At 45.4% G+C, this 12,223-nt stretch overlaps 1 protein-coding gene across 4 annotated transcripts in view; it reads left to right on the top strand.

Annotated features, from left to right (window-relative positions):
• Window positions 1-1,451: 1,451 nt before the first annotated feature.
• ETV6 (ETS variant transcription factor 6) overlaps window positions 1,452-12,223 on the top strand; it is a 279,401-nt gene continuing 268,629 nt past the window's right edge. The window contains exon 1 of one of the 4 annotated variants that reach the window (XM_086952934.1): window positions 1,452-1,849. In XM_086952934.1, coding sequence (XP_086809060.1) covers window positions 1,814-1,849 — 36 coding nt within the window. In that variant the 5' untranslated portion in view covers window positions 1,452-1,813. The remainder of the gene's footprint in view (window positions 1,850-12,223) is intronic. The other 3 variants (XM_086952936.1, XM_086952935.1, XM_086952937.1) reach the window with 3 other exon arrangements.

Genomic DNA, 12,223 nt, shown 5'->3' with positions numbered 1-12,223 from the left:
CAACGCCACTCACACATGCAACGACACTCACACACACAACGCCAATCACACACGCAACACCAATCACACACGCAACGCCACTCACACACGCAACGCCACTCACGTTGCCAATAGGTCTCGCAGTAGGAAAGTTGGAGCCATTACCATTGCAAATAAGAATGCCTTTTATTTTTTTTTCATGTTAAAAACATAAAGGGCTTTGTCATTTACAAAACCAATAGCTCCAACTTTCCTACTGCGAGACCTATTGGCAACGCCAGTGCTTGTTGTACATGTCCTCCTAGCACTTTCTATTTTCATACTATTTTCCTATTGGTCAACACTCATGTTTATACTACATTATTATTATAGTTAATAATTGTATTATTTGTATTTATTTGAAATATTTATAACTGTTGTGTCTGATACCTTGTGGGTGTGCATTAATGATGATAATAATATTGATAACATTACTAGGTCTCCTTTATGTACATGTCCTCCTATTTCTATTTTCATACTGTTTTTCTATTGGTCAATATTTTTTATGCAAAATTATCATTATCATCGTTGATAATATCATTTGTAAGAGTAGAAGCCTTCCTTTTATTTTCCTTATTCATTTGCCGTCTTTATTACTCGGTAGATGTGTATAACAATAATAATAATGACTTGTATTATTAATTATGGTATTAATACTGTTATTATAATTATCACCTATAATTTTAATTTGTGCTGGTATTATAAGTATTACTGCGTTTTGCCTTTGTCTCTTTCCTTTTCACTTCCCATTTCTCGGACCCCATTGGTCATTCCATTTCCCCGTCCCTTTCCTGTCCCCTGCAGCATCCTTGCTTCCTGCTTCTGTGTGTCTGGTTTTCCTTGTTTTTTTCTTTTATATGAATGTCTGTTCGCCATGCTTGCCAATAATATAATGATCCCATCCCACCCCCTCTTTATCATACAAGTACCTGCCAGTGTACACTTCCGCTAAGGGATATTTTTAAATGACCATTAATGAGTCATTCTAATATCTTATAAACAGACACTGGATACGCGGTTTTTGCATGTATTTTACTTAAAAATTTGAAAAAAAACCCAGGTAATTAAAAAAAAAACACTAGTGCCCGGCGTAAGGGGTGTCAAATGTGCCATCCGCGCGCCTGTGCGACTTCCCTTTCCTTCCGGCAATGCAGGGGCCACGCGGCCCCTCGCGCCTTGGTTTCCCTCTACTTCCGCCCATCCCTCTCTCTGGGTTTCCTGCACTTCCCCCTCCCGGGTGCCGCTCCTTCTCACCCTCCCTCCCTCTCCAAGCCCTTCCCCTTCCCGGTAGTCGCTCCCCCTCCCTCCTGCCCTCCATTTCCCGCTCCTCCTCCTCCCCTGCCTGCCTCCATTTCCCAGTTCCTGCCTCTGCCAGCGTAACCCGAGCCCCGGCTTCCTGGTGGCGGCTGCGCAGCCCGGCCCCTTTAAAAGGCAGAGCCCGATGCTGGGAATCGGCGTCAGCCTGAGAACTGAAACTCACCCCCGATCAATGAGCCAAGGGGGCTGCTGCCTGCCTCAGAGCCGCCTTTCAGTTTCTCTCTTCCAGGAAGGAAAACAAAAAAAAAACATTACCACACACACTCTCGGAGCAGACGAGCAAACACCAGTCTGACGTCCCCCTCCCTTTCCCAAACACTGCAGGCTTCCTCCCCTCCAGGGAAAGGGGGCCTGCTCTGGTGGGGGACCATGGATGCTCCTGAGACAACTTCTGTCGCCCCGGGATGCCCCTGATCTGAGGGTCCAGGGGGAGGAAAGTGCAAGAAAGCGCGACAACTTCCTGATTTCCGCATGAGACATGTCTGAGGCGGCTGCTACCCAGTTTTGCATCAAGGTAACTTCCTCCTTGTTTTAATCCCCTGGTGCGTGGGGGGAAAAAGTGGTGCGCAGCCCCCCAAAAGGCTAGCAGGGGGGAGTTTGCATTTTGTAATCTGTGGATATGATGTTATGCAGAGCATCTGACGGAAAAGAAAGCATTGGGTCTTTGCTGCAGCCTTGCAGGTGTGTTCCTTGTATTTTCTCTCGAATCCTGTCGCCTCCACCACGTAAGATTCCAAACCCCTCAGATCTGCATGGGGTATGCAGTTATTTTATTGATCATCTGTAAATTACGCTCACTTTAGAAAAAACGTGCAATTTGCCCATCAACTTTTTACAACTGTTTCTATGGTAAAAAATGGCTCTAACAGGAACAGAAGACGAGTTGTGATGTGTTTAGTGAAGAAAAGGCAAAGTGTTCTATTTTGGAAATTCGTTTTGGGCAGGAAGCCCTCGTCTCTGGACTCAGGATAGTGACCCTGTCGCTCAGCCTGAAGTACAGTGGCTCTGACAGCATAACTTTGTTTACCAACACTGGCCCACCAGTCTGTTTGTGTTGGCTCCGCTGTGGTCAGCCATGGGCATTCTAATGTTTGCAGACAGGGTGATGTATAGCGTTGTGCTCGCGTAGCTCTCAGATAACGAGTTTTCAGTGCATCCATGTTCATGTGTAAAGACTGTGTTTTGTGCAGCGTCAGACGCAGCACGAGCTCGCGGGTGGGCTGAATATTATCATGGCTTTCTTCTCATAAAAGTTGCAGTTTCATTTCGCTGGTTTGTTGGGTGTTAGGAATTATCGGTTTTCCATAAAATACGTCATGATGTGTACGTGTCTGGTGAAAAGTCACTTGCTGAAGTAAGAATCAACTTGATTAGAATCAGTTCCCACCCGTGCTGTACAAATAAATGAATCCAGTCACACGCAGTTCACATAGTCACATACTAGTCTATGGGGTAGGATCACCTTTCCATCACTGTTGGTTATTGTTACTTTGTGGTCTTGTTCCCTCAGCTCGGAACCATGCTTAGTAAAACAGGCTTACCACCAGTATTAAAGAATACATATATTCCAATTCCAGTATATCTGTAAGGACGCTAAGATTTGACAGATAAGCGAACAAGGAGACAAGAAAATAGTCACTTGCCGAGGAGCACAGTTTTGATCAAGAGCTGCAGCTATTGAATCTGGGTGTGGGTATGGGCGACAGTTTGTGTTAGTGCTTTATAATGTTTACTCGCTCGCTATTAATGAAGTATTTCAGGCTGCCCGGTTGCCACGTGGTGGGAGTGGCACCGCACTTGCCCTCAGTTCCTTCTTCAGGGAGTCTCGGAGAAGGAGCGAGCTCTTCGCCTCTCGCCCAGCCCATGTCATAAAAACACACCTTCCCCGGCCTGGCGCGGCTCATATTCCGGACTTTCCAGAACACGTGTTTCTGAGGAGGAAACGGTGCTCAGCAGACAGGAGTGGCCAGGGGTGAAAGTGCGCACCAGCCTTGCCCAGAAGGGGTTGGAATCTGAACGGTTGTCTGTTGTTTTCTCCTGTGTTCTACCTCTGTAGGCCCTGCTCGTTCTGGCTCCTGCAGTAGGAACTGAGTGCCTGCCGTGCCTTGTTAAGATGCTCAGACCGCCCATTGCAGTGTCTGACCGTACCTGACGCTCAGGTAGTAGGCGATCAGGCCCCAGAGAGCAGAACTGGGAAAAAAGTCCAAGCCTGTGCACTGAGACCAACACCCGCCAATCCCAGCATGGGTGGTGCACAGTAAGATAGGGTGTTGTGCATGAATGGCTGTTTCGCTGGAGTTAGTAGTCTAGTGTTGTGAGTAGGAGCAGTTCTTGCTTAGGATGGCTGTGGTGCAAGTGTTTCAACCCTGAGCTGTTCATGTCTGCCTAGGGTGGGGTACTGCAGTCGGGTTAAGTCTTCTAAGTGATATTTGAGCAGATTGGCGTAAGTAGTCCATGACAGCAGGATCGTGTTCTTTGGGCATCCGCACAGTACGAAAGTTCTCTGATTCGTGAGAACCCCTGCCGGTTGCACGAATTCCCCCAATTTCTCGGTCGGAATTCATTTCTTTATTACATGTAGTAAGTTCTGGTTCCCCCAATGTAAGTAAGTAAGTAAGTAAAACTTTATTGTTCAGTTAATTAAAACCATAACAAATTTTCTTTTGGTTCCCCCAATGATTGTTGTCCCCCTCAAATTTTGAAAGATGCTTTCCTGGACTGTCCAGGTTCCCCATTAGACCTTCTTAACTACTCTCTTGCTACAGGCTCTGTCCCCGATGCTTTCAAAAAAGCTGTTGTAGTACCCATTCTTAAACAAGCATTGGAAATGCAATAGGTCTCGCATTAGGAAAGTTTGAGCGATTGTTATTGTAAATGACACTTTTTTATTTGTGTTGGTTTTGAAAATAGCAAAATTAATAGCTTTGTCAGTTACAATGTCAATAGTTTTAACTTTCGCAAATGTGACACCTATAGCATTTGTAATGCAATGTGTGTTGTATTTACGTGACTTAGATGTATTGATATTACAAATAACAATGGCTTTTATTTTAATTTTTTTAAGTCAGTGTAAAAGAGACCTGTCTAGAACCTCAGGCGAAGCTGTAGCGACGGCGTGCACAGGGGTAGAAAGCAAATCTGAAATGGTAACATGCACGTGTGGAAGGTTAGAAGAAAACAAAGTAAGGGGAGCTAATTACCTGATTCTTGCGCTATAATTACGTGATCTATAGTGCGAAGAAAGGAGAAAGCAAAAGTGGCACAGAGTGAAACAAAATGCACTGGGGAAGAGGGCGGGTATATATACATAAAGGTAATAACAGTGGAATGCACGTTATGGCAAGGCTAGGAGAACTCACTGATTAACCGGTGATGATTCCAACCCGGTCGAGGGGGTATTCCTAAGAGCAAAGGATGGGGTGATGGAGTAAAAATGAGACAAACGTGCAGGTGCGTCTGTGTTCTGCGTATCCTGAAAGGAAGGTACATATATCAGTCAAGCTCCGGGTCAGAGATTCTGTATAAAGAAACTCCCTATGGGGTGACAGGGGTTCGAAAGTTACCTGTAAAAAGCAGGATCCTGCCTGAGTCCTTCTCTCTTCCGAAATGCGGGAGGGGCGGTTTAAACAGGAAGTGGTTTATGTTGGCAAAATAAAGCCAAGGCTAGAGCGCTAACCTCCGTGTGTGCACGTGAGCACGGAGGTGGTGAGACCTAAAAATGGAGAAACATAAGTAGGGACTTCACAATAATTAGGAATTTGTTCATCAAAAAATGAATATCTGCATTCCTAAAGCCATAAGTCTCTGAGCAAAAACAAAGTAAGTGATTGTTGATGAGAGCGACAATTTGGTCAGTGACCGTGTGAGTGCGTGAAAGTGTAAATGACATCCGGTAATGTGCATTTAAAAATATTTCCATAAAATATACAAGTTTACGTTATCTACTGCAAAAGTCAGTGTAAAAGAGACCTGTCTAGAACCTCAGGCGAAGCTGTAGCGACGGCGTGCACAGGGGTAGAAAGCAAATCTGAAATGGTAACATGCACGTGTGGAAGGTTAGAAGAAAACAAAGTAAGGGGAGCTAATTACCTGATTCTTGCGCTATAATTACGTGATCTATAGTGCGAAGAAAGGAGAAAGCAAAAGTGGCACGGAGTGAAACAAAATGCACTGGGGAAGAGGGCGGGTATATATACATAAAGGTAATAACAGTGGAATGCACGTTATGGCAAGGCTAGGAGAACTCACTGATTAACCGGTGATGATTCCAACCCGGTCGAGGGGGTATTCCTAAGAGCAAAGGATGGGGTGATGGAGTAAAAATGAGACAAACGTGCGGGTGCGTCTGTGTTCTGCGTATCCTGAAAGGAAGGTACATATATCATTGTGTGCTGCACTGATAAGCTTTAGCTTGCATGTTACCGCCCAACTGTTTAGTTTGAGTGTTGTAGCTGGTAGATCATGTACTGCTGATGATAGCTTGGATTGGTAAATCAGGCCTTTTGGTAGGGGAGTTTGGATTGATAACACGGGTATTGCAGTACAGTGGCCTAGGTTTATAGACCAGGAGTTGCAGCAGAATGGCCTAGGTTTATAGACCAGGAGTTGCAGTAGAAAGGCCTAGGTTTATAGACCAGGAGTTGCAGAAGAATGGCCTAGGTTTATAGACCAGGAGTTGCAGTGGAAAGGCCTAGGTTTATAGACCAGGAGTTGCAGAAGAATGGCTTAGGTTTATAGACCAGGAGTTGGAGTAGAAAGGCCTAGGTTTATAGACCAGGAGGTGCAGTAAGAATGGCCTAGGTTTATAGACCAGGAGTTGAAGCCGAAGGGCCTAGGTTTATAGACCAGGAGTTGAAGCCGAAGGGCCTAGGTTTATAGACCAGGAGTTGCAGCAGAATGGGCTAGGTTTATAGACCAGGAGTTGAAGTAGAAAGGCCTAGGTTTATAGACCAGGAGTTGCAGCGGAATGGCCTAGGTTTATAGACCAGGAGTTGCAGTAGAAAGGCCTTGTTTTATAGACCAGAAATTTCAGTAAAAAAGGCCTTGGTTTATAGACCAGGAGTTGCAGCAGAAAGGCCTTGGTTTATAGATCAGGAGTTGCAGTAGAAAGGCCTTGTTTAATAGACCAGGAATTGCAGTAGAAACGCCTTGGTTTATAGACCAGGAGTTGCAGTAGAAAGGCCTTGTTTAATAGACCAGGAATTACAGTAGAAAGGCCTAGGTTTATAGACCAGGGGTTGCAGCAGAATGGTCTACGTTTATAGACCAGGGGTTGCAGTACAATTACCTAGGTTTATGTCAAAATTATTTTATTGAATTTTCCAAGAGTAACAACGCCTTATAGGACACCAATCTATAGGATAGGCCAAGTACATCTGCAGCCTTGGTTTATAGACAAGGAGTTGCAGTAGAAAGGCCTTGGTTTATAGATCAGGAGTTGCAGTAGAAAGGCCTTGGTTTATAGACCAGGAGTTGCAGTAGAAAGGCCTTGGTTTATAGATCAGGAGTTGCAGTAGAAAGGCCTTGGTTTATAGACCAGGAGTTGCAGTAGAAAGGCCTTGGTTTATAGACCAGGAGTTGCAGTAGAAAGGCCTTGGTTTATAGACCAGGAGTTGCAGTAGAAAGGCCTTGGTTTATAGACCAGGAATTGCAGTAGAAAGGCCTTGGTTTATAGACCAGGAATTGCAGTAGAAAGGCCTTGGTTTATAGACCAGGAATTGCAGTAGAAAGGCCTTGGTTTATAGACCAGGAGTTGCAGTAGAAAGGCCTAGGTTTATAGACCAGGGGTTGCAGTAGAATTACCTAGGTTTATGTCAAAATGATTTTATTGAAATTTTCCAAGAGTAACAACGCCTTATAGGACACCAATCTATAGGATAGGCCAAGTACATCTGCAGCCTACAGAAAGTTCTAGCATACTCAATACAGAAACCCTGGCACAGATCGGTGTGAATATAAAGGCATTTGAACACATTACAATTCGTCACATTTCCAGTTATATAATATTACCCAGTACCCATAATAGGAAAAAACTAAACGACGTCATCATAAGAAATTATCCAAGTAGGTAAAACCATTACAACAGAGCGAACAGCTACAGATGGAGAATTCCTTACTCGTGTCGGCGGGAGACAAGTGGTGGGCAAAAGAGGCCCTGGTGCAAGGAGGGTCTCATCCACAAAGTTCCTTGCTGTATTTCAGGGTGGTTCTGAAAAGGGGGTGGTGATGAACAGAGTGTCTGAATTAAGCAGACCACTCTTACCCAGTCCAAAGATCAGGGCTTGATCCATCACCGTTATTTATCTCACTCCACCATCCCAGCTCAGAACCTGGATATATGCAAATCAGTCTGTCCCTGGCCCAGTGCATCATGGGAACAGGGCAGACTAAACTACCAAGCCAATTCTTCACCAGAAAGGAGACAAGCTACCGGGGACCGGTTTCTGGCATTTCAGCCGTCTTCGGCCCGGCTTGCTTGAATCCTGATGGTGCAGTGAGAAAGGGACTCATGTCTGAGTATACCCTGCCACACCTATAGTGGCCAAAAACGATTCAGAAAAGGGGGTGGTGATGAACAGAGTGTCTGAATTAAGCAGACCACTCTTACCCAGTCCAAAGATCAGGGCTTGATCCATCACCGTTATTTATCTCACTGCACCATCCCAGCTCAGAACCTGGCTATATGCAAATCAGTCTGTCCCTGGCCCAGTGCATCATGGGAACAGGGCAGACTAAACTACCAAGCCAATTCTTCACCAGAAAGGAGACAAGCTACCGGAAGCTTGTTTCCTTCCCAGTGTAAGAATTGGCTTGGTAGTTTGGTTTGCCCTGTTCCCATCATGCACTGGGACAGGAACAGACTAATTTGCATATAGCCAGGTTCTGAGCTGGGATGGTGCAGTGAGCTAAAAAACGGTGTTGGATCTAGCCTTGATCTCTTGACTGGGTGAGAGTATTCTGCTTAATTCAGAAACTCTGTCCATCACCACCCCTTGTTGTTAAATATTTTGTCCACCCTAAGCGTGGAAGGGTATACTCAGATGTGAGTCCCTTGCTCATTGCACCATCAGGATTCAAGCAAGCCGGGCCGACGATGGCTGAAATGGCAGAAACCGGTCCCCGGAAGCTTGTTTCCTTCCCAGTGTAAGAATTGGCTTGGTAGTTTGGTTTGCCCTGTTCCCATCATGCACTGGGACAGGAACAGACTAATTTGCATATAGCCAGGTTCTGAGCTGGGATGGTGCAGTGAGCTAAAAAACGGTGTTGGATCTAGCCCTGATCTCTTGACTGGGTGAGAGTATTCTGCTTAATTCAGAAACTCTGTCCATCACCACCCCTTGTTGTTAAATATTTTGTCCACCCTAAGCGTGGAAGGGTATACTCAGATGTGAGTCCCTTGCTCATTGCACCATCAGGATTCAAGCAAGCCGGGCCGACGACGGCTGAAATGCCAGAAACCGGTCCCCGGAAGCTTGTTTCCTTCCCAGTGTAAGAATTGGCTTGGTAGTTTGGTTTGCCCTGTTCCCATCATGCACTGGGACAGGAACAGACTAATTTGCATATAGCCAGGTTCTGAGCTGGGATGGTGCAGTGAGCTAAAAAACGGTGTTGGATCTAGCACTGATCTCTTGACTGGGTGAGAGTATTCTGCTTAATTCAGAAACTCTGTCCATCCCCACCCTTGTTGTTAAATATTTTGTCCACCCTAAGCGTGGAAGGGTATACTCAGATGTGAGTTGTTTGCTCATTGCACCATCAGGATTCAAGCAAGCCGGGCCGACGACGGCTGAAATGCCAGAAACCGGTCCCCGGAAGCTTGTTTCCTTCCCAGTGTAAGAATTGGCTTGGTAGTTTGGTTTGCCCTGTTCCCATCATGCACTGGGACAGGAACAGACTAATTTGCATATAGCCAGGTTCTGAGCTGGGATGGTGCAGTGAGCTAAAAAACGGTGTTGGATCTAGCCCTGATCTCTTGACTGGGTGAGAGTATTCTGCTTAATTCAGAAACTCTGTCCATCACCACCCCTTGTTGTTAAATATTTTGTCCACCCTAAGCGTGGAAGGGTATACTCAGATGTGAGTCCCTTGCTCATTGCACCATCAGGATTCAAGCAAGCCGGGCCGACGATGGCTGAAATGCCAGAAACCGGTCCCCGGAAGCTTGTTTCCTTCCCAGTGTAAGAATTGGCTTGGTAGTTTGGTTTGCCCTGTTCCCATCATGCACTGGGACAGGAACAGACTAATTTGCATATAGCCAGGTTCTGAGCTGGGATGGTGCAGTGAGCTAAAAAACGGTGTTGGATCTAGCCCTGATCTCTTGACTGGGTGAGAGTATTCTGCTTAATTCAGAAAGTCTGTCCATCACCACCCCTTGTTGTTAAGTATTTCAGGGTGGAGCGGGCAAGCCAGGTCCGGTTAAGTCTGCAAAAGGTAGAGTGCTCGCAGTCGAGGCTGACGAGAGAACAGAGGAAGTCCCGCCAAAATATGTCGTACAACGGGACCCCGAATATAGTCAAAGGTACCCCGTGCGGCGATATCGGTTATTCGTTCCAAAGCTAGCGCCTGCCACAGCCTAACACACCATTGAGAGAGAGTAGGGCCAGGGCCATCTTGGCAGCTTGCACACAGAGCCATATAATGTAGTGATCACCCATGGTTTGTTGTTTCAAAAGCAGGGTCTTGTAGGCCCAGCAGCACATGTTCTGGGCTCTCAGAGATCGGGTAGCCCAAGAGCTCCCTAATCCGCCAGAGAATCTCCTTCCAAAATGATCAAATGGAGAGGCAATCCCACAAGATGTAGTGAAAAAATACCCCAACATACCAAAGCCTCGCCAGCATTTATTGGTGGTATCAGGGAATATTGTATGTAGTTTCTTGGGATAAATGTACCAATTGTATAAAATCTTACAAGGCGCTTCTCTCAGGCCCATAGAGCGATTATACCTAGTGATATCTCTATAAAGTGTTGCCCAAGGTTTCTCTTGTATGGTGACATCCTGCGTGGAATCCCAAAAGGACTTACTTACCTTGCCCCGACCTTCTGGAACGAACTTCCCCACCAACTACGCGACTCCTGAGCCTTCCCCATTTCAGTAAACTTCTGAGGTCCACTTGTTCAACTGTAACACGCTGTCCTAGCGCAGAGATACCCCTGATGGGGTGATTCGGGCGCTATATACAATTAATAAATAGCAAATAGCAGCAGCAAAGAGGGGAGTTCAGCGGCGCCGGTCAGTGGTGGAACCGGATAGTAAATGTCTAGGTTTCCAGCGATAAATGTATTTTCCCATCAGGGGAGAGGGTTTTCAACCGCATCATCTCTTGAGGCTTTGCCCGTCATCTGTGAATGCCAGGCCTGAGGTGGGCCCTGTTCCTGGGTTGTCTCCTCCTCGATCAGTCGCCCATTCTGGGTTTACAACTTCGTGATCTGAAGGCCCAGAAGAGCAGCCACTTCAGTCAGATCAGTAAAGTGGCACAGCTTATTATTATTATTATATGAATGAATGAATGAAAATAAGCTTTATTTCGATAAAAACATATCTTAAAAGCATGAGACAATACTTTAACATCATAAAAAGATTAGATTCACATAGACATGAACGTTTAAGTACCAATTTCCCATATGTTAAAAAGGACACAAATTACATCTACAAAGATAAAAACAGAATAAGAGAATAAAAATGACTTGCAGGTAATAGTACAAAAACAAGTTATTGGATGTCGCTAAGCCTTTTCGATCTGATGAACCAGGCCCATCTCAAGAACTTCGACAGGCCACATACATACATCGACCGGGTATCAGACTTAAAAATGCGCAGTGCTATGGAGTGGTCTCTAGTGTCCAGGTCTCTACACAAGGGTTTAAGCCAGCAATTCCTTGAAGATTTATACGCGGGGCATGCGAACAAGATGTGTGCAATTGACTCTATTCTGAGTTCACAATTTGGGCAGAAAGGTGTTGTTTGGGAAGGAACTTTCCAACGGGCAGTCAGTTCACGTATTGGTAATATACCTACCCTAAATTTAAAATACAGGGCCCTATCATAGGGCTTCTGTATAATATCTAGGTAGGGTTCACAAAGTGCAACATCCTTTATCCTCAAAAACTCATCCGTTATTCTACCTAGTTTGGGATCTGAGTTGCCTTTACCGATTACCCAACTCCAGTATAACTTCTTTAATACTGGCTTTGGTGGGGCAGTTCTATTTTCCCATGCATCTTTAAGGCCCAAATGATAGAGCAAGGATTTAACATCTTTTAGCCACCCCGTCATGGACATTATTTCCGACAGGCCCTCCGCATATTTTGCTAGCTCTGGCACTCGCCACAGCCGAGCCCATAATAAAAGTGGTCAGACTTTTGCCAGATCGTTAATCGAATGACACCCCAGATCCAATAATAATAATAATAATAATAATAAAGGGATTTGTAGAGCGCATGGCGACGCCATCTCGGCGTGTCCCCGCGCTGTGGAGAGAAAGACAGTGCCGTGACAGATAGACAGAGTCTATAAGGTGTAAAGGTTTCTGCTAGCCTAAGGTTCACAGGGAGTAAGTTGCATTGATTGGCGGCTAGCACTCTAAAAGAGCGACCTCCCAATTTAGCTTTTTTAACACAGGGAATTTTGAGTAGTCCTGTCCCTTTAGAGCAAAGTGCTCTGCTTGGCTCATAGGTGTGGGCTAGGTCCTTAAGATACTGAGGAGCTTTGTGCCATATAATCCTATGGCACATTAAGAGTGATTTGAATAGGATCCTTTTTAAAAAAAAAACCAAAAAAACAGTGGAACCGTGGGGGTACTCTGGGGGAGTGCCATTAATTCTTTAAGGAATTTATTTTCTGATCTTATTAGCTGGTCCATATTGCTTGTACCCCAGAGTTCGGCTCCA

The sequence above is a fragment of the Lissotriton vulgaris genome, chromosome 1_2 (assembly GCF_964263255.1).
Source record: "Lissotriton vulgaris chromosome 1_2, aLisVul1.2, whole genome shotgun sequence".
Lineage (NCBI taxonomy): Eukaryota > Metazoa > Chordata > Amphibia > Caudata > Salamandridae > Lissotriton > Lissotriton vulgaris.
The sequence above is the reverse complement of the archived record's forward strand: the minus strand, read 5'-3'. Positions and strand labels throughout refer to the sequence as shown.